This window comes from Synchiropus splendidus, chromosome 9, assembly GCF_027744825.2.
Source record: "Synchiropus splendidus isolate RoL2022-P1 chromosome 9, RoL_Sspl_1.0, whole genome shotgun sequence".
In the NCBI taxonomy this organism is placed as follows: domain Eukaryota; kingdom Metazoa; phylum Chordata; class Actinopteri; order Syngnathiformes; family Callionymidae; genus Synchiropus; species Synchiropus splendidus.
Genome location: NC_071342.1, coordinates 7820530 through 7846137, shown reverse-complemented (window position 1 = coordinate 7846137; position 25608 = coordinate 7820530). Strand labels below are relative to the sequence as shown.

General features: G+C 44.4%; 2 protein-coding genes across 2 annotated transcripts; one reads left to right on the top strand and one right to left on the bottom strand.

Annotated features, from left to right (window-relative positions):
- Positions 1-2965: 2965 nt before the first annotated feature.
- Positions 2966-5513, top strand: LOC128764600 (deleted in malignant brain tumors 1 protein-like). The gene is made up of 10 exons (XM_053874502.1): positions 2966-3042; positions 3130-3225; positions 3328-3369; positions 3457-3552; positions 3665-3709; positions 3791-3935; positions 4254-4459; positions 4803-4978; positions 5044-5280; positions 5349-5513. Exons 2-10 carry the CDS (start codon positions 3162-3164, stop codon positions 5511-5513), a joined length of 1176 nt encoding a protein of 391 aa, XP_053730477.1. The 5' UTR covers positions 2966-3042; positions 3130-3161.
- An 877-nt stretch (positions 5514-6390) lies between these two features.
- Positions 6391-10253, bottom strand: ikzf5 (IKAROS family zinc finger 5). The gene is made up of 4 exons (XM_053875189.1): positions 9907-10253; positions 9529-9684; positions 9174-9347; positions 6391-9093 (listed from the first exon to the last, which is right to left on the bottom strand). The coding sequence occupies exons 2-4, from the start codon at positions 9659-9661 to the stop codon at positions 8141-8143; spliced, it is 1260 nt and encodes a 419-aa protein (XP_053731164.1). The 5' UTR covers positions 9662-9684; positions 9907-10253; the 3' UTR covers positions 6391-8140.
- Positions 10254-25608: the final 15355 nt, after the last annotated feature.

The following is a 25608-nucleotide window of genomic DNA, read 5'->3' as shown; positions in this document are numbered from 1 at the left end:
GGCTATCAAAAGTCTTTCTTTATTATGACTCACCATATCCTATATTCATGCTGTCATCCGCAGTGGTCGTCATTGTCTTATTTTTCTTTTTTCTCTTTAGTAGCTCACACTTGAAAAGGCCAAATACAGTTGTTTGATGTCAATGTCCTAAGGGTGATTGATTCAACTTGAGAATCGCAGTAATGTACTTTGTTTCAGAGGTCTGGGTTTTTTCAGGACGACCACGGCACTTTTCAGTTTTTCACAGTGGATACCTTGTTGGACATTTGTCTTGAGCATATTTGTCTTTGACTGTCAGAGAGCTCCTGCTGATCCAGGCAGGTGCATCCTGGACCGAAGGACTTGAGCGTCGAGAGATTACACATTTACCTCAACAATCTAATGCAGCTTATCTAAATGGCTGTGGGAAAACTGCTCACACCTTTCACATGATCTTCATAAGCAGGAACATAAAGTGTCTGAATGCAGCGTCAGTGATGTGAGAGACTCAGTCACGCCCAAACACCTGATCAAATAAAGGACGTAATGGGAACAAAAGAAGATGATAATTTGGTAAAAAATAATGTGAAGATTGGGACTTACTGCTAACTTATGCATCATGCTTCCAATGTTGGTTTAAGTAAAAGAAAATAAATTAATTTCCCACTATCTCCATCACTCCAAGATCCACATCAGCAAGCTTCTCTCATCCTACACAAACACTGTAAACAGCCTTGATGATGGCCAACATCTGCAGCATTCCCATGAATAATGAGTTCACGTCTGGTGACACCCAAAACTTTATAGCTCTTGGTCGTGTATAAAAGAAAGGCAGCTCAGCATTCAGGCAGGATGGAAGGTGACAGCATCATCATGTTGACTCTTCTGGTTCTTTGCAGTCTGCTCCTCACCGTTCATGGTGAACAAGGTATGTTTTGTGACCACCTAGTGCTGTTATCCTCAACTGACTTGCTGCACTTTTGAAGACTGTAGTTTGAGCTCTTGTAGCTGTCTCGTCCATGATTTCTTTGTATAGAGATACCATGACATGACCATGTTTCTCTTCTCGCCTGCCAGACGATGTCAACCCAAGATGGACTACAGGTTGTTTGCTCTTGTAACATTTCCAACTCCTTTTTAACTATCCTCCATGTTAAGCTCTCATCTGATGTTAAAACCACCTCAACTGTCTCCCTCAGAGGCAACATGCTTCTTCGGCTGTGGCGTTAACATGGGAACCTGCTCCTGTGAACACTCATGTCAATACTACGGCAACTGTTGCAATGACTACAGCAGTAAGTGGCAGTACTCGGATGTTCTTTTTTTAATTTGCTGTCATAACAATATTCCTTGTTTTTCATTGACTTCATCATTCTTTTTCCAGTTTACTGTAGAAAGACAACTCCTCCTATGTATCCTGAAACTACTGGTATGAAATATGTTTTTGATGTGTCTCACTGCTTACGTTGCTCTTAGTTGACTGGCATCAGATATTAAAAACTCCTGTCACTGTGTCCCTCAGAGGAGCCGTCGTGCCGCTACAACTGTGGCTCTCACATGGGAAGCTGCTCCTGCTCCAGCTCTTGTGAATACTACGGCAACTGTTGCCGTGACTACAGCAGTGAGTGTCGAAAATATTGTGCATCCATGTGCACGAGTTTAATCCACAAGCGGTTGCAGTTTTAGTACTAGCATTCTTCATGTATTTGATATATCTTTGAAGGGTACTGCTCCACAACAACTGAGGACCCGTGGGTGACCCCAGGTACCACATCTCCACTTATCACTACATATATTGTCCTGCTGATGGTGGAACTTTTGATGCTGAGAATCATGTGACTGTGTCCCTCAGCACCATCGTGCCTCTACAACTGTGGCTCTCACATGGGAAGCTGCTCCTGCTCCAGCTCTTGTCAATACTACGGCAACTGTTGCCATGACTTCCACTGTAAGTGTCGAAAATATTGTGCATCCGCGTGCACGAGTTTAATCCACAAGCGGTTGCAGTTTTAGTATTAGCATTCTTCATGTATTTGATATATCTTTGAAGGGTACTGCTCCACAACAACTGAGGACCCGTGGGTGACCCCAGGTACCACATCTCCACTTATCACTACTTATGCTGTCCTGCTGATGGTGGAACCTTTGACACTGAGAATCATGTGACTGTGTCCCTCAGCACCGTCGTGCCGCTATAACTGTGGCTCTCACATGGGAAGCTGCTCCTGCACGAGTACATGTCCATTCTACGGCAACTGTTGCCATGACTACAGCAGTAAGTTGAAATCAACGGGACGGATATTAAAATGGAGCAATTTATCGTAAAAGTAGTAATATTTGACCATTTCTTTTTACCCAGCCTACTGCCCAACTTCTGACCCTATGACCACTGGTATGAAACACATTTGTAAAATATCCCACCACTTGTGTTCCTTTGATGCCTTTGTGTTAGACTCATACGAGACTAAAAACTCCTGTCACTGTGTCCCTCAGAGGAGCCGTCATGCCGCTATAACTGCGGCTATCACATGGGAAGCTGCTCCTGCTCCAGCTCTTGTGAATACTATGGCAACTGTTGCCGTGACTACAGCAGTGAGTGTTGAAAATATTGTGCATCCGTGTGCACGAGTTTAATCCACAAGCGGTTGCAGTTTTAGTATTAGCATTCTTCATGTATTTGATATATCTTTGAAGGGCACTGCTCCACAACAACTGAGGACCCGTGGGCGACCCAAGGTACCACATCTCCACTTATCACTACTTATATTGTCCTGCTGATGGTGGAACCTTTGACACTGAGAATCATGTGACTGTGTCCCTCAGCACCGTCGTGCCGCTATAACTGCGGCTCTCACATGGGAAGCTGCTCCTGCTCCAGCTCTTGTCAATACTACGGCAACTGTTGCCATGACTACCACTGTAAGTGTAGAAAATATTGTGCATCCGTGTGCACGAGTTTAATCCACAAGCGGTTGCAGTTTTAGTATTAGCATTCTTCATGTATTTGATATATCTTTGAAGGGCACTGCTCCACAACAACTGAGGACCCGTGGGCGACCCAAGGTACCACATCTCCACTTATCACTACTTATATTGTCCTGCTGATGGTGGAACCTTTGACACTGAGAATCATGTGACGGTGTCCCTCAGCACCGTCGTGCCTCTACAACTGCGGCTCTCACATGGGAAGCTGCTCCTGCTCCAGCTCTTGTCAATACTACGGCAACTGTTGCCATGACTTCCACTGTAAGTGTCGAAAATATTGTGCATCCATGTGCACGAGTTTAATCCACAAGTGGTTGCAGTTTTAGTATTAGCATTCTTCATGTATTTGATATATCTTTGAAGGGTACTGCTCCACAACAACTGAGGACCCGTGGGTGACCCCAGGTACCACATCTCCACTTATCACTACTTATTTTGTCCTGCTGATGGTGGAACTTTTGACACTGAGAATCATGTGACTGTGTCCCTCAGCACCGTCGTGCCGCTATAACTGTGGCTCTCACATGGGAAGCTGCTCCTGCTCCAGCTCTTGTGAATACTACGGCAACTGTTGCCGTGACTACCACTGTAAGTGTCACAGAAATTGTGCATCCTTGTGCATGAGTTCAACATACAAGATGTTGCTGTTTTCATCTCCAGAAATATCTCTTTTGTGTCTAACACATATGCACTTTTGTAGGGTATTGCCCTTCAACAACAGATATCCCCTGGTGGCCAACCACAGGTACTTCATCTCATCTAACCGCGGTGGTAATGTGTGCACAGCAAATGTCACCAGTTCTCCTCTGTTTTTAATCGTCTTCAGCTCCAACCTGTGGGGGCTACTTGTATGGCGGCGGAACTTTCACGAGCCCCAACCACCCGCACCACTACGATGACAACAGCCGTTGTGAGTGGCACCTCAGGGTGCCACGTGACAGCCGGATTTTCCTGAGGTTCACCTTCTTGGAGTGAGTTCTTAGAACAGATGTCACCTCACATGGCCAAAGACAGCAAGACGCTTCAACTTGAAGTGTAGCAACAAGTTCTGGTGTACGAGTAGAAAAACGAAAAGCTCTGCCAAGCATCTTCAGGCCATCCTCAACACAGTCTACCAAATAAATATCAGTTGATCTTGGAATTTCATATAATCCGTCCATAACTGGTCCAAGTTATTTTCAAAACAGACAGGGAGACTAGCAAACCGTCAGAGGCTGTCAGAAACAAAACCTCCTTGGTGAAGGTAACTACCATGATCATGACTGACTTGGACCCGTCCTCACTCACAGACTGGAGAACTGCTGCAGTTGTGACTACATCAGCGTCTACAATGGTAATTCCATTGGTCATCCGTATCTGGGGAGGGTCTGCAACGGCTCCGTCCGGACCTTCCAGTCCACCAGCCACGAGATGACTGTCGTTTTCCGGACCGACAGCTCTGTGGTGGCACGAGGATTCACAGCCGAGTACCACAGCATTCTGTCTCCCAACTCAGGTGACGCATGAGGAGAACATATCTGAGAGTAGAATATAGAAGCAGGTGTTCTATTGTTCTCATTCTAACATGTTTATCACTGATCTTCCAATTTACTGCGCCTTTGAGTCAGTGTCTCTGTAGAGGTTTCAATGGAGCAAGATGGTTCAGGTTCACAGGGCTTCGCTGTTTAATCAGAAAATCAGGATTAGAACTAGTTTGACTAGAGTGACACAATAAAACCAATATAAATAGAATGAATCCGTCCAAATGGACAAAAATGTCAGAATGAAACTTGAGGGATTGAGATTTAACTGTGAGGTGAAGGCCAAAAGTTCAATGTTGCATGTCTCACGGTGTCCAGGATCAGTCGACTGCTCCTCCTCCACAATGACAATCGTCCTCCAGAAAAACTACCTGCAGTCTTTGGGCTACGAAGCACACAACCTGTTCCTGAACGACCGCAGCTGTCGACCTCGGGAAAACCCTTGGGATGTGGTCTTCAGCTTCCCCATCCACACATGCGGCAACATCCAAACGGTAGAGCGATCACCGCCTCTCGGCCGCACGCCTCCGTCATCTTCACTGTCTGGTTCCGTCCACAGTTTCAGAACAGCTCGGCGATCTACTCCAACACACTGCGAGCGTTCCCCTCCTCCAGCGGCGACGGCGTGATCACGCACCATGACTTCTTCCGCCTGAACATCACCTGCCTCATGGCTCAGGAGTCCGAGTCCCACATTATGTACATCGTCAACCACAATCAAAATAGCAGCATCATTGGAACCGGCATGTTCAACACCAGCATGGACTTCTACACATCCAGCAGCTTCTACTACAAGGTGAGGCCAGTTTCTCCTCCGGTTCCTCCTCAGAGATGATTCATGCTGGTGTATCACTGTGAAACCAGGTTACTGAAAGCCCGTACGAGGTGAATCTCAACCAGTACATGTACGTGCAAATCAATCTGGACTACTACGACTCTAAGCTGGTGGTGTATATCGACACCTGCGTGGCGTCTCCTTCTCCCACTGACTTCGAGAACAGAGCTCACTATCTGGTCCGTAACGGGTAAGTCAACAGCATTTCCTCTTCCTTGTGATGCCATTCTAGTATGAGAGATGCTGCACTCCCCAAAATGGCTTCTTAAACAGTCCAGGTTTAGAGTAAGCGTTTCAGCTCACTACAAGTCTGTGAGTCACAGGAGATATCAACCCTCCTATGACTCTTCATCTCTGAGGCAAAACCACATTGTCACTAACGGACGCCGGCTTCATCCTCAGATGCCGACAGGATCCAACCTACTACTCCTACATCAGCGGCTCGCGCCCGTACGCCCGCTTTAGGTTCAATGCCTTCCAATTCCTGAGAGGCACCGACGCCGTCTACCTGCAGTGCAAAGTCCTGGTCTGTCAGGCTTCCGACTGGAACTCAGCCTGTCGCAAGACCTGCAACAGGCGGAAGAAGAGAGACTTGGAATCAGAGCATGACAGCCAAACTCTGGTTCTGGGTCCCATCAGACTGAAAGGTGAGCGACGGGCTTCAGTCAGATCGGGAGACAGCACTTGTTTCTTATCACTTTCACTTTGTCCGCAGCTGGTGAAGACAAGGAAGAGGGGAGTGAGAAAGTGGAGGCCTAAAGTGAGGCACTATGAATCTTCTTTTATCCCACGAATCACAACTTCTGTCCATGACTTGATTTTTTTCTCTCCTCCATCTAAATAAAAGCATCTCAAAAGACTGTCTGCGTTTTGGCTTCATGCCCACGATCTATCCTATGGACGGTACCGGGGAGCTACTGAACCCTGAGGCACACTGTCTCCCCGTGACCAATGTCAGCCCAGGGCAGACCCAAGAGAAATGACGCCACTCATTTGTCCCATGGAGCTCAAGTCCTGCAGCATCAACTCTGCTGTTGTAGTCAAAACAAAGAAGACACAGTGCGGCCAGTTAGAAAACACTTTATAAATCAGTTCAAGAAATTCATCTCACAAACATTTGCTCATCCGGACGGATGAGGAGCGATTGCCTTGAACATTCCAGAAGAACCTACGACACTGAATAAGGCGGCCATTACTGAACTTGACAAGCATGGTGGCGAGTAGGTGGTCCTAACACTAGGCTCTGTACAGGAGTTGCTGAGCAACAGGCAACAAATGACAATCTTTAAAATTAGATTCACAATTGAATAACTTATATTTTCCTTTTTGACACAGAACATCAAAGTCAACACCTTGAATACAAGTTCATATTTCGAAAAACAATCTCAGGTTGACAAAGGCTTGAATTTGGCATCAGGTGTGCTACTTTTAAAACGGTCCACTGAGCAAAGACACTTCAAATCTCTTCGACATGTGAACAGGGTGTGCAGCGAGATGCTGGCTAAAGCAACGGGGGAGTGTGTGAGGGCACTCTCAAGCGGTGAATCACAGCAGCAATGGTGAGAGTGAGGGGTGTGACTGTCTCTCCAGACCGCTCACCCAAAAAAGTAGGTCATGTCTGTGACAACACTGTGAACTCTGTTAGCTTGGGTGACCTTGACAGCAACATGCAGGCTTGACTAACACACAATGACGCTCTCTCTCACACAAACACACACGTTTGTATTCATATCTTTGTGGTGACCACTCATTGACACAATGCTTCCCCCCAGCGGAACCAAACTTAAACTCAGTTATAATGACGTAGTTATTATGAAGTTTTAAAAGAATTGGTCCCCACAAGTATAGCAATACAGGTCTGATGCACATTCATGATACACAAAAAACCACTCAGGGACACAACAAAACAGTCAACTGTTGTCGTCAGTCACGCTTCAGCCCAGTGTGTCCTGTATCCCGACATAATCTGCTAACATGGTTATTCAAAGTCGTGCAAACCCGTCGACCATGGTGAGGCAGAGACAAGTCCAGGCACTGCAAAGTTAACTTCGCCTTTAAAAAAAAACATCTTTCCTCTCTTAAGCTAAAACATCAAGGGTGGAGGCTTTGAGGCAGTTTTACATTTAGTGTCTACTTAGTGGCACGGCAGTATTGTACGCTGCTCGACAAACTGAAATGAAGTATTTGACAGATCCATGTTGTCACAACAGTTCCCACACAGGAGGAGCCAGGGTGAAGGTGAGTTGCCATTTGCTTGCGAGGTGCCAGGCGAGGCTCCAAACCTCATCTTAAGTAATACTTTCAGCTCACTGTTCATTTGCATTAAAACAACAGGAAGAAGAGTAAAATCTAGTTCTGCTTCAACATGATCTGATGCAGTGGAAGGTGAGAAATGTTTTCAACATTTGTAAGCGTGACGCTGCAGGTCAAAACTTGAGGCAGCAATACTTGTCTAAATTTGTTACCTGTGTTTGGTCACGTCAGCTTGTTAATGGAATCACAAAAAACTCATCTCACGGATGGAATGAATTCTTTCAGAAAGTGAATTAAAAACATGAAACACGACTATTGCTGTTCATGTAACCGCAGATTTCTGACTCAGTGATGAAGATTAGAACCATCTACTCACACGTCTCCCCCAGGTGAGAAGAAACACTGGTCACCGAACAATTGCACAGACAACAATTAGTCACACGGAATCACCTGATGGGCGGAGTTATTCCTGAACGTCTAAGCTACATCGTGGCCCAGCGACGGACCAATAAATAGATCTATTTTGGAGTTAATGAAAGCACAGCTGTCTGTCCTCCAGCTCGCCGTTTCACTTGTGCTGCCCGCGAGCAAAGTGGCAGGCGAAGTCGTACTTGCTCTTGCACTTGTGGCCGCAGATGTTGCACTGGAACGGGTTCTCGTAGCCGTGGCAGCCCATGTGGATGGTATACAAGATGTTGTCGGAGAAGTAGATGTCGCAGTGCTGACACTGCTGCAGCACCTGTGGGTCCAGGTTGGGGGCGGACATGCCGGGGACGGGCGTGCTAGGCTGGCTGTTGGAGATGCTGGGGGTGCTGGTGCGGTCACTACAAGGTCCCCCGCCTGGGCTGCAGTTACTGTGTGGAGGGGGTCGTGGCTCTGGGGGCACCGGTGAAGAAGAGGACGGGTGGGCCATGTTGGGTGGGACCGCGACGGGGGCTGTGGCGGGGTAAGGCTGCTGGATGAGGAAGGGTTTCTCGTCCACGATGGACTCTGCGCCTGGAGACAGCGGAGGCTGAGTCTGGGTCTGGGACTCTGAGGGAAGGCTGGCCAACTGTCCTGCCAGCGTAGACAGCTGGTTCAGGGGGTTGTCCATGACCACGTCCTGGTGATTCTGACTTATGCTGAGACCCTCCTCGCTCCCCTGACTCTGGTTCTCGTAGCTCTCCTGATTCAGGTGCGGGAGCTCATGAGAGTAGCTGCCGCTGACCCCATCAGGCTTGTGCACCACCAGGGAGGGCGTGTTGTAGTTGATGAGGAGGCGGCGGCCGAAGCCCAGCGAGCTCGCCTTTTTCTGCAGGGCACTCAGCATCTTCTTGTGGGACAGGGAGCGTGCGCCTTTCATCGGGAGTAGTTTGTGGCGTCTGCGGCGATGGTGCGACAGGTTGCTGCGGTCGCTGCAGCGGAAGGAGCAGAGCTCACACTTGTACGGCTTCTCCCCTGTGTGCGACCTCATGTGGGCCTCCAGGTGGCGCTCATAGGCCGAGGCAAACGGACAGAGGTGGCAGCGGTGAGGCTTTTCCCCTGGTAGAGAAGAGAGCAAACATGTTAAAAACTACAATGTTTACACCAGGAGTGGATTTCAAATGTTTAGAAACACCTGCCTGTGTGGATGCGGATGTGCTCGATGAGTCGCGCGGTGCCTCTGGTGGCGTAGTTGCAGTACCGACACTTGAGCTTGCCGTCGTACGTTCGCTCGAAACCGTCCACCAGAATTCCTGAGCTGTCCTCCAGCGACATGTCCACGGGTGGATGATCCAGTCCATTGTGGCTGCAGTCTGCAATAGTGGAACATACCCTTGAAATCCGGGCCAACATTAACCCCAACCAGATGAAACCCCTCAACCCTTAAAACAAAGTCCAACAAGAGAATCAAATGTTCTTACAGAGTAGCAGATATTCACTGACATAAACAAATCAAAGTGGCATCATTATTTCAAGACCAGTGAGGTGTGTTACCTGGAGGAATTTCATCTGTTTCTTTCACACCACTGACGGAGCCTGAGATCATGTTGACATGCTGAGTCTGCTGGCTCAGATACTCCTGGAAGTCCTTGACAAAGTCCAGCGTGTCTGGCTTCTCTTCACCCATCAGGAGAATGTGAAGGACCAAAGCTGTAATATATACAAATATGACCATAAATATAATACTACATGAAATGTGTCACAGAGATTTAGGCACTCCATGTAGAGTATCCCTCTGTCTGTTTACACTGAATCAACAGTTTAAATTTGACTGCACTTGCACATTATGACGACGGTATGACACCGGTAGATGCGAGATGTTGGAATGATGGAGTAACATAGTTTGTCTGTATAGCGACAATAGTGACGTACCTCGCAGAAAATGTCGTGAGCTGGTTAGCGGTAACCAGTTCTATTTTCTCAGCAACCAAGCTTCAGAGATTTCCAGACAGGGTAAACATCCCGTTGTGTTGTCGCGACTACTGCTGTTGTTGTTGCAGAGACGAGCGTTAGCCTGCGAGCAAACAGTAGCTGCGGAGGGGAACACGATTTCCGTCAGCAGACACGCTGTCGTCCCGGTGACGAGGGTCTTCTATTCGACATCGTCTGTCAGCGCCCACGAAAAACGACAGTCAACGGTTTCCCAAACGTCCGCGACGCGATTCGGGTGAAAAGAGAAACGGCTGGACCAAAACAATAAACCTGTATGAAGAGGTGAAAGGTCGCGACGACCACCGGCTCATGGACGCACAATACTGCCACCCAGTGGACTGGAGGGTGGCTCTACAACAACAACAACGACATTAATAAGATGGGCTTCGTTATTATTATTATTATTATTATTGTTTTAATAATAATAATAATAATAATAATAATAATAATAATAATAATAATAATAATAATAATACCACCACCACCACCACCAACAACAACAACAACAACAACAACAACAATAATAATACCGTTTAAATATGTTCCTGCAAAGTTTTAGTGACAACTTGAAGAACAGTTGGATTACTGATTGTGTTGCTGTTATAGTTGATATTTCTTCCGCAGAATAATTTCATTACGGCGCTCCAAGGTCCCAGCCAGTCACAGAACAGACATGGCTGTAGGTTCACACACGTCTTGCCAGCAGCGAGTTAGTCAGCGGATCCATTGACAGCCCTGACGTGACACACTTTCAGCATGCAATTACAGGCAAGTAGCTAAATGAGGCACAACAATTGCATTACTTTCAAAAGCTATTGACTCATTCATGTTTCATCACCATCAATAATTGACCAGCCAGTACTTGGCAAAGATCACGTTGCTCTATTTGTGTCAAAGTTGCTGGAAAACCACTGATGAGAAGATGATAAATGGTTAAGCAGAGCGAGGTCGCTGGATCCTTTTACCACATTTACCACTCGGCTGTCAGAGCAGAAGTCCTGCTGCTGTAATGTAAGCCCTCAACACCAGCTCTGAAGCAGGACGTGAGACAAATGACTGCTATCTCCTGTCCCCCGACTAAACATGCAGACTATAACATTTCGAATTTAGCACTAAGACCTCTGAGTTCCACCATTACAACTGATGAGACACTTTACTGAGCGAAAACCTGACTATTATAGCCTTATATTGTTGATTTTTCCTCTTAAAATATTACTGAAACTATATTGCATTTACATCTAATGCAATACCTTTATAATAATGTCACATTTCAACAGATATTCAACAACTCCTTCACTACTATCACTACAAATACTATAGTTCTAAAGCTCAAGACCTACTTGCTGATGACATTTCTTACTCAACTACACTTACAACTGCTACGATCACAACAACTAGACCTGCTACAGCAAAACCTTACTCCACTGCTCTCTATACATAACACCACAACTATTACTTGCTAATTAATTCCTTTTTCTGTAATAACTGCACTTACTCCAAAAACTAGTTGTAATGTTACAGCAGCACTATTGCGATTGCAACACAACCAACTACTATGTCAACTGGTACAAATATTGCTGCTGGTTTTGCCACAGCTCCTACTACCACCTCTACGACCTTTAACGATTTTGTCCTCCGCTTTTATTTTTTAATCTGATGCTCGAATCCAACGCTTTGGACCTTGACCTTCTCCTTGGTCTTAAGGCAGCTGTGGTTTGATCTGGCCGCCACAATCTCACCCAATTAATACACATTAATTAGGCTTGGGATTCGATTTAAAAAATGTATCTACTTAATTAGAGAATTTGTGATTATTTAATCTCAATTAATCACAGTTTATGGTATAAGAATATTTGCCACAAGAAGCCACATTTTTCAATTTGAATGAATGTGGTATATTGCTGAATCAAATGATGGACCCATACAAACATTTAAACAACCATATATTGTTTATTTTGCATCAGTTTGACAACAGCACAATAAATCACGATGGTGGCTATATTCAAGTGTTTACATCACCTTATTTAAACTAAAGCTCTTTTCATGTCTTGAAAATATTTGTATGAGAATTTCAATTTTATAAGTCCATTCAGAGTAGTGGAAACCCTGGCCATTGTTACATTCAAATTTAATTTTTGTTGTAATGAATTAATGGTAATAAACTCGTTAAAGTCCAACCACTAATATTAATAAATTTTATCGCCACTTAGGTTGAAGTAACTGCAGTTCAAGATTTTAACACTAGATGGCAGGCTCGTCTCAAAGGACAATGGAACGTTTTGTGAAGGCTGTGAAATAAAACGTGAAGCCTGACCTATTTTGGCGGTGCCTCACAAACCCCAGATTTGGGAGCAGCAGTCACAGCTCTCAGGCGGACAGTGATCTCTGCTCCCTGCCTGCAGGTCGGCGTGGAGGACCTGCTGACAGTTGACCTCCTCACTTGAACCATGACCATGAACCGGAGCAGCCAATTACATCAACTTCTAACAGCCTGTCGTCACTAATGTTATTTTATTGCAATTTAATTATGCTCAGGTTTCCACCCGGGCCAGATCCTGTTCAATAATTTACCCGCCGCCACAATGATTTGTCGACGTGGAAGACGAGGCGCTCAAGTCTGGCCGCTCATTTGTCTCACTCACTGATCAAACTTGATGTCTTTTCAAATTATATTTCACTGCGCACGACTCTGTTGATTCAATGCACCGTTGTGAATGATGCAATGCTAATGCCAAGGCTAAAACGCTTCAAAGTGGAGTGGCACCAATGAGGCGTCCAGAGACGGATGTGTGGAGCTGCTGTGGTAAAGGGCCGAAGACGTGGACTAATGTGTGGAGGCATTAGTCTACCTGACCCTGACGGACTCACACAAACAGGGAAGTGACTCGCAGCGATCGCTGGATGTCGCCTTAGATCATACGATCTGTTTAAAGGCTAAAGTCGGGTGTCAAACTTGGGAACAAGTAGCCGTACCTGCTGGCTTTTATAATCCCTGCTTGCAAAAAAAAACCAGCTTGCAAGGCTCAAACTCTTGTGTCTTATATATGTGTACTACAGACTTATTTTCCCTTGACTCTTCTATGGTAGTTCTCTTAGTCAAGCGTTCTCACCTGAGTTGACCACTTTGTGGCGTGGCCAGTCCTGCAGACCCTTAATGCAACAATGCGTGGTACTTGGCGCACTATGGGCAACAATGAAGACCCATTCATGATCCTTTTATGTACATAAATATACCGTCCTTTTCAAGTGATATTACCGTCACTCATCACATCACGTGTTCTTTACACTGGTGTGGCTATGCACCAATATGCCCACCAGGGGGAGCAGCCCAGAGTCAAAAGTTTTTGACAAACATAGCGACGTGGAAGAAGTATTAATAATGTACTGTTTGCTTAAAAGAGGAAAACGGAGGCAGCAGTGTAGGAGGCAGTGGTCGGTGAGGCCATTATATACTATATCACAACTGGAGGACGGAGAATTTCCTCCAGTTTCCTCCAATAGTAACGCTGCCCCCCACAGTTTCTGGTGGTACTGCAAATTTTGGGTATAATGAAGGTGAGTGGCTGAAGTAGTGACATGATGTGACATGACAGGCTTGTTTCCAGCTGCACCTTAAAAGATATATAGTGTCTGACACAGTGATGCCAGTAAGTAAGTGATATAAGCACTATAAGCGTTACTCTCATATCACAACCTTTTTCAGTAAGGCATAATCTAATGCGTTTCTATTTCAAACCAAGTAATCGAACTAAAGCTACTTATCTATGTCACTGTGCGTTACTATTGTTGCCATTGTCGGGAAGCGAAATATTACCATTCACTTTCTACAACAGCGTCTTTGGGCATGACGTCATGTTCGGGACACACCAGACACGTTTTCAACACGCAGGCAGCTCTGTCAAGGTGCCGGCTACACGGCAGTAAATATCAGAGGCGTGAGGAGAGAGATGCATGTTTCTAGCTGAAAATACAGCCACTTCTTTGAATGAGTGTCTGCTATAGATGACGGTATTAACCCTGCAGCATCCACCAACGCCCAAAAATCACTGGCTAAATAGCGCGAAATAAAGTAGTCTCGCAAATGTGTTGAAAGTATGGACTCAAAAAACTATGTACCAGTTTTTTTATCCTCTTGATAGGCCAAGTTAAACAACACTTATGATAGATTTTTAGACTATAGATTATTTATTCTTTAGTGCAGGAAGAAATGGTACTAATGTGATGTACTGATGTTGCATTTTCTCTCGAAAGTCAGAAGAAAAATGATCCTCCATCGAGGCGGAGGCCACTTAAAAGTGCAAGAGACATGACACAGAGAGACTTAATAAAAAATAAAGAAACTAAAATAATAATAAAAATAATGGGGCATTCCCTATATTTTGTTATATAAATGATAATATATCACTTTGTTTTGTTTTTCATTCTCGTTGCTTTTTGTGTGTGGTTTTCACTCCAATGGTTTAGAGTGAGTTAAAGCAAAACATTGACTGTACATTCACATAACTGAGATTGTGCTTAAAAAATGACCCCAAACATGGAAAGACACAGGAGCCCCAAGAACTCCAACCTCAAAATTGACATAAAAGATATTGTTTAGGCAATGAGAGCTGTAGTCATCTGCCAAATGTAACTTGACAAGTAACTTGTAATCTAACTTAGTTACTTTTAAATTCAAGTAATCAGTAAAGGATGAGGATCAGCATCTCCAAGTCTGAGGCCATGGTTCCGGCCGGAATAAGGTGGTTTGCTCTCTCCAGGTCGGTGGAGAGTTCTTGCCCCAAGTGGTGGAGTTTAAGTATCTCGGGGTCTTGTTCTCGAGTGAGGGACAAGGGGAGCATGAGATTGATAGACAGGTTGGTGCAGCGGCAGCAGTGATGCGGTCGCAGTCATGGTGAAGAGAGAGCTGAGTCACAAGACGAAGCTCTCAATTTACAGATCGATCTACGTTCCCACCCTCACCTTTGGTCACGAGCTTTGGGTAATGACCGAAAGGATGAGATCGCGGATACAAGCGGCTGAGATGAGTTTCCTCCGCAGGGTGGCTGGGCGCACCCTTAGAGATAGGGTGAGGAGTTCGGTCATCCGGGAGGAGCTCGGGGTGGAGCTGCTGCTCCTCCACATCGAGAGGAACCAGCTGAGGTGGCTCAGGCTTCTGATCCGGATGCCCCCTGGACGCCTCCCTGGGGAGGTGTTCCGGGCATGTCCTACTGGGAGGAGACCCCGGGGAAGACCCAGGACTCGCTGGAGAGATTATGTCTCCGGTCTGGCCTGGGAACCCCTCGGGATCCCCCGGGAGGAGCTGGAGGAGGTTTGTGCGAACCGGGAAGTTTGGGCTTCCCTGCTCCGAATGCTGCCTCCGCGACCCGACCAGAATCAGTAAAGTAACTACGTTACTTTTTGAGGGCGTAATCAGCAGTCGGAGGACTTTTTCAAAGTAACTGTAGCAACACTGATCTGACATGAGTTTTGAACAATCGAGTGCAATGGTTGGACTCCAGCACCTGCCTGCGGAGGGCAGTGTTAACCACTCGCACTGATTCGCTTTTAAAAGCCCTGAATGAAACGGTTCGCTCTTCATCGCATGATTCTGTTTGTGGTTGAACGCGACACAGGACAACTCATCTGAGCCTCCTTGGCTGAGCAGAATGGGAATTTAATTTGTGGCAGCAGTTTTGTGTCATTTGCGGGGTGCAGCGCTGGAGATCAGCCTCCTGGAAAGTCTTTTGAATCCCAGACAAGTGCAGCCATAGTAACGCCGGGGGCGGAGGCCTCTCACAGGCAGAAAGGTGAAGGAGGATTTTGACAAGATTTATTCTTCTTCGAGTGAGACTGTTTCTTTCTTCAAGTTGCCCGCTGCACGTGGAGCTTTTAAGGAGGGGATAAAGGAGGCGTATATTGAGCTTTCTTTTCCTCTCACCACTTAATTTCCTCGCAGCCGCTGTTGTAATGAATGTAATTGCCGCCTTTGATGAGAATGCTATTATCTGGATCACACTTTACATGGACAAACAAGCCGGCCCCTCCCTGTACCCCCACCTCCCATTTAACTCAGCAATGAGAACCCCTCCGCCCCCCCCCTCCAATTATGCAGGGAACAAGTGGCTTTTCATGGAGCCGGCTCTGGATTGGTGCGGCCCGCAGCCAGCCACACGTGGACAAAGGAAAGATTAGACGTGATACAGCCTCGACCAAAAACCCCATTTCCTTGATTAATTTCCTGCGTGTCTCGCAGAAAGGGTCCACTCGCTCCCCCGCTGAATTCTATCTCTCCTTGAAAGACAAACTTTCATCTTTTGATAGATGCGGCAACTCAATGGGGGAGCGGAGGTTTTATTGACCCGGGTTTGACCACAGCTGCCTGAGCCGCGCGGCTAAAAAGGATAAATATTTTCCGATGTTGTGGCAGCAGGCGCTTATATTTTTCTGAAAAACATGGCGAGAAGCGCCCGCCTTGTTCGCCCGACGACGCCAGCGCTCGCCACAAGAGAGATCGCTAAACACCTATTTGATAATGGCGACGAATAGATGGGGCTTTATGAGGCGACGCGCGATAAAGCTGCTGTCATCTGCGGAAGTCTAAGTGTGCCTCTGACTGCCTTATTACGGTATTCAAGCATCACTTGACAAATCCTCACATACACACCTCAGACGCTTGCAGCCGGCTGAAATATAGGAAACAATCAAATGGACTGTCAAAGGTGACAGATTATACTATTACTTCTTAAAGATTGTCATCCTTGAAATGTATCTCCAGCCGTTTCTTCTTTATCGCTGAGTGATTATTCCCATCCGCCATGATGGATTGATAATCAATTCATTTGACTATTGTGCTTGGCTGCGAGGGGTTAGCAGTATTGCTCACTTTTATTCACCCAAAAAGTGACCAGACCTGATGGATGCCGGTGGCCCGACCGCCAGATTCCTCTAGAAGAGCGTCCCGTCCCGGAGCAGGTCGTGACAGTGAAATAATCGTCCAATATTTGTGACTGAACTGGCATTCTAGGGGTTTCTAGACGAGGGCGCGGCGACCGGCTGCCCCGGGCCACAAATAAAGAAGAAGGTATCGGAGTGGTCACCAGGCCACGGACTTGAAATGAAGTGTCCGGTCGTGAGTTATCGTGGCTGAACGTCATTTGTACAGCCCGAAAAGTGGGGACATTTTTCCAGCGTGTCACTCTCGGGCTATAGCTCATTGTCCTGAATGATGCTTCTGAACGCACAGTTGCCCTAATACGAGCGTTTCATTCGCAGCACAAAGAGGCTGGGAATGGATTGCGCTGTCAATGAGGAGATAATATACTGAAGTGAATCTGCTGGGGCTTCCTTAAACAGCAGCGGGTCAGAGGCTCAAACATTTACAGATCGACAGCTGATGCAGATTCTTTTTAGTGCCACCTTCTGGAAGATTTTAATTCGATAGAGTGAGGGTGTGGTGTTTTAAAGATGATGTGAGGTCTGCCTCCATAATGCACTGCAACAGTAAAAAACACATATTTTGATTCCGCATCATAAATAACCTGTCTTGTGTGGATTGTGCTTGTATTTTTGATGCCTTTTTGGGCTAATCTGTTCTTGTATTTTTGCTGTGTTTTGAGCCTACCCATAAGGGATTGTGGTGACTGCTGCACTGAAACTCTCAAATCTCCCTTTCCTGTTAGTGACTCAATGCCAAGAACAGCACCAGAAAATGGCTGCTGTTTTCCAGTCTACTTTGCAGGAAGCTTCTGAGAAGTCACTGTAGCCATTAGCTCATCTGACCAGAGGTGTATGTGAGTGTAAAAACTTATGAACAACTAAAATAAAGCTTGTGTCATTGCAGTATTGACTCATGGATTCATCTAAAATTATGACTTGCTTCAAAGAAAACCGTGATGTATAAGTAGAAAATCAGCCTCTCACTAGTGAAGAGGTAAAAACGTACGCAGACCATGCTAATGCTGTGGTGCTATATAAACATCCAGCAGACGCAGCTAGCGCTGCTGGGCCTCCCTGCTCGTCCTGCAGGCATCGTTAGCCAACGATGATGGGAGCTACGTGGCTATAATGGGAGGGTTGACTGACCCCTGGCCCCGTATTGATCTGATGGCTGTGTCCAGCTGGGCCCCCCCCCAAACCCAGTCAGCTGGAGAGGTGTTTAAGAGCTAACACCCGAGCACCCGTCCCGGCCGCCACACTCTCATTAGTTACATCATTTACCTGTGACAGTGACAAACCTGCACGGCCACGCCGCACTTTATTAGGGTCAGTGTGTGAAGTCCAGGCCAAACTCAGATCAGGGGTGTGTGTGTGTGTGTGTGTGCAGCGGGGAGTGAAGGACCCCATCTCATACAGTAAAGCATTATGATTATGGATGTAGACTCCAAAATGGGAGGCTGTCTAATTCGTCTCTATTTTGATATGTTGAAAGAAGATGCCGAACATTTTCCCTACCTTTGGTAAAAGTGCTACACAATACACAGAAAATAAATACATATTTTTATACAATTTTTAATAACTCCATAATAAAGTAGTTCATTTATTTATTTCAAAACCAATTACATTTTAGTTTAACTCGGAAAAAAATAACAGATCATGTGTGACAGATGGAGCAAATCAGTTTAAAAAAAAAAGAAAATTAAATAAATAAAAGAAAGCTGGGCTTCCATCCATGCTACCCCAAAATAAAATGTAGTTTAAAATGAAAAAGTCATTTGATGATGCATTATATGTTGTGAGGGGAAGAAACAGCACACTCCACACATGACAAATGTGTAGACAAATGAAACTTCGCAATGGCAAGCTGTATGTGGGGAATCAACATGGTGTTTGCATCGTTGACAGTTGAAACAGTTGAAATCTAAATATTAAAAATAGCACTGAAGGCTAAGGGTTAGGTTTAGATAAACATGAAGCATAATGAGAGACTATTTAGAAAGAAGATAATAAAAATAATGGAATAAAAACCAAGAAAACTGATATTTCAAAAAGCCTCACAAAGGATCACAGTAATGCTAATTTATCATGAATGATGAGGCAATATAAAAAAAAGATGAATGCTGAGTTCATACTGTAATATGTTGAAAGCTGTCTTTAAATAAATCACTTATCTGAGGTGGGGGTCAAGGAGGCAGCAGCAGAAGTGAAGAACCCCGGGTGAGAATCTCCCCAGCAAGTAAAATTTAAGAGGAAGAGAGTTGAACATTGAGGAGCAAGAAAGCTAGCAATTGGACATAAAGTTCTTCATGATCAAAGTGCCAAAAAGATGTTGAAGTGTATGTTTGGGCTGAGGTGCTGGAGACTCTTTCATCACGTGTATTTGGATGAAGTGCAACAGACCTGCAGATTTAAGACGATTTCCTTTTTGTTTTCTCCTTGTTCCGATCCGCTGACTCAGCTCTTGGCTGCTTCTTGTTGTCTTAGCTCACGCTGCCGCCCAATTTATTCCTGAACTTTTGTTGCTGACCACTGCCTTGAAACCGCTTTCCCCCTTTTCTGGTCTACCGTTGCCACGATTGAAGTCTATTGGTTTCCTGTTGCTATATCTCTTCTGCCGCACTCTGGTATTTTAATCTCGACTGGGTGGACAAGTCTTGCCTGCAGACATAAAGGATTGGGAATGGAGCTAAATCTGCTGCGGGTCACGCTGGGGGGAAATAAGCGGGCGAATGTAAGTAAGCATGAAATAGTTTTTCATAAATAACCCTCATGACAGGGGCTTTTTTAATGCTGCCAGGGGGCTGTAAAAGAATATGTTGCCAATTTCCACCCTATTAAATTGGAATAGAATGCCAAACACAGAATGGTGCGGCAGGAAAAGTTGCATGCAGCAGCAGGAGGGGGGCGCTGGGGTGATTCCAGGTCCAACCCTTTAGAGAGGAGCGCGCCCTTCCTCACATCCAATCACGGCTCAATAGTTTTCAGGGCTCACGCCCAGGTACTGCAGCTCTTCTGCAAGAGGCTCATTTGCGCTTGTGATTTTCCAGATAAGCGATGCTCAAGTTTGACCAGCATCTTCAAACACTCTTCAGTTTCTCATCTAAAACAGTGGCGTATTTTGTATCACACACACACACACATATATAATAATATAAGAAATGAAAAAAAAATTGAAATGTCTTACTAGAACGAACATTCATTTTTGCTTAAAAAAATGAAAATTAAAAAATACAATGTAGCTAAACATTTTAAATCTTTTGTACATTTCTTCAACAATTATCACCATAAGTTTCATTATGAGCGAAATTCGCTGATGCTGTATGAGATTATTGGACGGTAATTTTTTAATTTATTGTTATGTGGGACTTGGTTAAAAAATATTGCATTAATTCAGTATGAAGTAATTTCTGAATATTTATTAATCACATTATAATATTTGACAGTAGATCACCCTGAAATTGTTTTGCCAAAAATGTTCCCAGTGAAAAAAGTTCATATTTGATTAGTTATTTTATTTTACTTGTAATTATTTATTTATTTGTTGCTTATTTATGTTATTATAGTTATGGACTCAATTGTGGCTGTAATGTTAGATTATATTATAATGAATAGAAATAGGTCAAAAAGGAACTCAAATGTAACTTTGAAGCCATCTGGAGTGTTTTGGGCCTTGCTTTGCTCTGATCTGTAAAGTAAACTTCTTTAATTTGGAACACAAATCCCTCTTAGAAACACAGCAAAGCAGACAGAAGTATCAGCGCTTATGCAAGTGTTTGTGTGTGAACCATCTTCTCTCATCTGGGCACTCATGTTTCCTCTCATTATGGAGTCCTGACAGCTGCTGGAGGAGTAACACCAGAGTGGTGGCAGAGAGAGGGAGAGGAAAGAGGCCAAACAAACACCAATTACAGCGAGTCACAGGAGGAGCAGAGTTTTTCTGATACCCAACAAGAGGGTGGAGAGCTGTGACCACAGTAAAGGTCTGAGAATCAGTGTCAAGTAGGAGAACATCATCTTGTTGAGTCTCTTTCCTTTTTTTTTCCTCTCGGGTTCCTGACAGACGGAGTCGAGGGAAAACAAGCAGGCGGTTAAAGTGCTATTAGTTTTGATCGCTCGGTAATGGACTCTTATTTATTAGCCGATTCATTGATCGGACGGTAATCAGTTTTGGTTCATTTCCAGCCCATGAGCTGGATCTCAATCCATTTCCTCCGGTGAAGAGGGTCCAGATGGAATTGATCCGAAGTCGCTCACCAACCAAAGGTCAAGAGGAGAACAAATGTCGCAGTCTTGAACATTCAGTCCTTCACCTGTAACGTTTCATTCATATTCCAAACATTCACATTGTGGAGTTAACAATATCACACTCTGTCAGTTGACACACTGAACCTATTGAATTAATTCTGCAGTGACAGACACATTTTTAACAACAACAACAACAAAAAATCCTCTTGCCATACTACTTTTTTTCCCCAACACAATCCCTGTCCCTGCTGCGGCCCCTCCGGACCCTGGATTGTCCCGGCCTGGTCTAAGGTAACACTTTCTCATTCCCCGTCAGGATCACATCCTCGGCAGAACAGCTCTTCAATTATGCAGTGACACTGAGAGATCGGGTGTCTCCTTGGATGTGGACAAGATAATGTAGTGTCACTGAAGGTTCATTACATTGTCTCTGCGGGTCAAGTCTCTGGATTTGTAGCACAAGCAGTTAAGAGATCAGTCCGCCGGTTAACCTGATTCTGGAGTGAGTCCTCCAGTTAGTGCCCATCTGTAACAGAGTGTAGCCGGAGAGCACAGCGCCCCAGACAGGGCTCTAACTGGACATGCTCTCCAGCAGTAAAACAGAGTTTTAGGGCTTTCCAATTCTTCCTGAAAGACATTTGACTGAGCTATGGTTTTCAAGATATTTACCCTGTCATTTCGAATATTATATTTATTACAGGTCAGTATTCATCCTCTGTTTTCTGTAGTGACAGTTTCCTTGTTGACACATTGGACTTTGTCTCTCGTGTGGCGTGTATGAAATAAGTTATGCCTATCTGCTTATATGCTATCACAGAAACTTATTCAGTAAAAAGATATAATTTCTCCACTGACTCAAAGACCAACACCAAAGCATAAAAAACTGCTCCATCTTTACCGGCTGCACTCCACGACTTCAGATGACAGAGCTCCTCACCCTCAGTAAGAGTCAGTCTCCCAGGGAAACTCCACATGACAATAGACGTGTATGAATAAAGAGCATGACAGCTGCTCACCATTAGCCTTCACCACTCACAGGTAGCACTTCCTTACACAGTAAACTAGGGCGGCAACAATTAAATTATTTGCTGACAGCTTCATGCCTCAACAAGTCATGACGTTGCAAGTCAGCACAATCTGAGGCTCCGGGACCATGCTGACCCAAAACATCTGCAGTACGGGAACATTTCATCTGACTGAAGTGAGATGTTCAAAATCACAAGTTTTTTTACCCTTTGTTCAAGAAGAAAAACAATTTACATGTATTTTCTTTTAGCATTTTTTTTTTCTAAATTCTCCTTAAGACTGGACGTGTTGGTGTGTTTCTGTGAATAGTATCATTTGTCTTTAAAATTATTATCAGTACACCTCTGCATAACATTGTATCCTTGTTAATATTAAAGAAAGGGAAACATAAAGTAATATAGATTAACTTACAATAATAAAATAAATAACTTCATTAACTTAGTTTTTGTCTCTAACAGAAAAGACTTAGAGTGCATCAATTTGCCTGAAATAAAAAAATAAATCGTGAGTGGATGTGTAATTACACGTTATTCTAAGTATGTTCTGGGGGCCCCAAAAGCTACCTCAAGTCCAAAATGAACTTGTTACCACTCTTCCTCTTTTTTTTTTAAATTATTTATTTTATTTGATTATTTCACTCATTATTCTAGTTCTCATTTGAAGTGTATATTGATTTTGGATTATATGTATATGTTTGGGGTGGGATTCGATTAAAAAAATAATCTAATTAATTAGAGAATTTGTGATTAATTAATCTCAATTAATCGCAGTTTAATCGTATAAGAATATTTGCTGCAAGAAGCCATATGATGGACCCATACAAATAGTTAAACAACAAAATATTGTTTATTTTGCACCAGTTTGACAACAGCACAATAAATCACGATGGTGGCTATATTCAAGTTTTTATATCACCTCCTTTAAGCTAAAGCTCTTTTAATGTCTTGAAAATATTTGTATAAGAATTTCAATTTCATAAAAATTTCAAGTACATTCAGAGTAGTGGAAACCCTGGCCATTGTGTAGCGAAAAACATCGCTGAACAAAAGCAAACAGATGCTTTTATTTGCGTTTGTTCAGGGATTCCTCCATGTTTGTTTGTTTTGTATCATTTTGACAACAGCACAATAAATCACAATGGCAGCTGTATTCAAGTTTTTATATCACCTTTTTTAAGCTAAAGCTCTCCTCATGTCTTGAAAATATTAGTATAAGAATTTCAATTTTATAAGAATTTCAGTACATTCAGAGCAGTGGAAACCCTGGCCATTGTGAAGCGAAAAACATCCCTGAACTAAAGCAAACACATGCTTTTGTTTGCTTTTGTTCAGGGATTCCTCTATGTTTGTTGTTGTTGTTATCATCCTAGCTGCCACGTGTCTTGTGCATCAGTGTGATCAGTGGACCAGGAACTCCTGCACTTACAAAGGTTCCCTGTTGTCTGGAGAGCAAACTGTTCAACTAAATTAAATTAAAACACAGTCGCAATTAACTCATTAAAGTCCCACCACTAGTATATATACATTTCTTAGCATTTATTCTTAAATAATTCAGTTTGGGTTTGGAACTGCTTCTCTCTCACAAACTCACCTTCAAAAGAGCAACTCCTTTGTGACAGCTGCTGGAGCTAAATATACGCTAGGAGTCAGCACCACTATCATGTTGTGCAGATAGTAGTTTTTGGAGAGAAAAGACAAACTGTGTTGTGTAGCGTGAGAACTGTTGACATCTGTTCTTTTGTAATGCACTTCACTCCGGCAGCACTGTTGAGCTCCATGTCAGTTTTCCATCTGAGCAACTCCAGCGATCCAAATATCACAACAGACATTAGAAATGCTGCTGGTTTCCCGACAAAAATCAATGATGTGTCTAAAGTGCAAAGAAACAGGCTTCATTCCGGGCAGAGTGGGTCGGCCGGGTCACATGTTCGCCTTGTTAAGTGGCTTTGAATAGCTGCCTCCATTTTACAGTTTCCAAATGACCCGCGATAATCAGGTCATTAAAATGAGACCCACATCTGACACACTTCCACCGCCGCCTCATCTGAATAGCAAATCAGCTGTCGGCCGCTTGATCAGACAAGAAGGAGTGAAAACAGAAGGGAGTGATGGGAAACAAGCCTTTGTCTCCCTGTTAACCTTCCAGCTACATCCGCCAGTGAAGAATCAGAGGGAAGGCTGCTGTGAAAAGTGCCATTCTGTGTATGAAAGTCGGCGCTTTTCTTAATTCATCCCTCAGGACCGGATCAGTCTATCAATCTGTTCAATTGGAAAGCCATTAGCTGCCCTGGTTTATGTGTTTCCAGCTGTGAACTAGAGGCTGATTGATTGTTGTTCCTTTGATGGGATATGCTGATCTAATCTCACTGTGCGCACGTTTGCCATAAATTACACAATTCATTTCCCACATTAAGAGGGGTGGCGGCGGTGGGGGTCACACCTCCGGGCATGCCGACGCTCAGCAGGCAAAAGAGCAGGGAACCTATTTTATGGTGCCATTTAGCCGGCAAGCTCCGAACAATCCCCGCTATCCTTCTGCGAAAGGAAAAAAAAAATCGAAGCATAATCAAGGTGTATGTTTAGAAAATTTATTGTTATAATTTCCCGACGTAATCTGCTCCATTTTCACGCCGCGCTGCAGACATAGATCATCATCTAAAATAGGAGAGAATGGATCGCAGTTTAAAATTTATCGGTCTTTGATTCTCAATTATACGTGTTTATGACTTCATCTGTCTTCAGCCACTTCAACCTTTTCCATTATGGTGGAATATTATTTGTACGGAATCCATTAAATTCAGCAGGAAAGGCTCTAATGGCCGCGGCGATCTGCAGAGGGAAAAGTTTCCAAAGGTTGGCTTTAGGAAACGTGGCGCTGTTATGACACTAGAAATTGCTTTATTGATGGTCGGCCCTGCTGCCCGTGGATTCGGCCATTTGTTACCCGGCCCGTATCTATATCTCAGGTTGACACCTGAGAACTGATGAGAACTTTTCGGTTGCCCTCTCGTGATACTTGTAATGACACATTCAGGCGTGATGGGGAAAAGCTGGGATCTTAACTGCGCAGGGAAGATTTTTGGACGGTTGGATGTTTGAAAATGTGGTGGAAAGCGAAGACCCAGAGCGATTTGGGCCGCACCAGGATGCATGATGCAGATTTTTAAAATATTCTCAGACGGAACTTGAACCATGAAATCTTAAGGCCTGTTTATGCTCCCCTTACGTATGAAGATATACCTGTTGGAACGATCAGGTTCTTTACTGTGGTTTTGCTATTCACCAATATATACACCAGGGGGAGCAGCCCACAGACAAAAGTTTCATGACAAACATAGCAACTGTGGAAGGAGTACTGATAATGTATCCCCTGCTCAAAAGAGGAAACAGAGGCAGAATTGTAGGTGGCGGTGGTCAGGGAGGCTGTTAAATAAATCGCGACTGGAGGTCCATTGCC

Bases quoted from the DNA above. Each gene is read 5' to 3' on its own strand.
- ikzf5 (XM_053875189.1), bottom strand. From the start codon at position 9,661: ATGGGTGAAGAGAAGCCAGACACGCTGGACTTTGTCAAGGACTTCCAG. The intron at 9,348-9,528 runs GTAACACACCTC...CCACTATTGCAG, and splicing joins AACAGATGAAATTCCTCCAG to ACTGCAGCCACAATGGACTG. The intron at 9,094-9,173 runs GCAGGTGTTTCT...CTTCTCTACCAG, and splicing joins GCACATCCGCATCCACACAG to GGGAAAAGCCTCACCGCTGC.
- LOC128764600 (XM_053874502.1), top strand. From the start codon at position 3,162: ATGGGAAGCTGCTCCTGCTCCAGCTCTTGTCAATACTACGGCAACTGT. The intron at 3,226-3,327 runs GTAAGTGTCGAA...ATATCTTTGAAG, and splicing joins CTGTTGCCATGACTTCCACT to GGTACTGCTCCACAACAACT. The intron at 4,979-5,043 runs GTAGAGCGATCA...TTCCGTCCACAG, and splicing joins CATGCGGCAACATCCAAACG to TTTCAGAACAGCTCGGCGAT.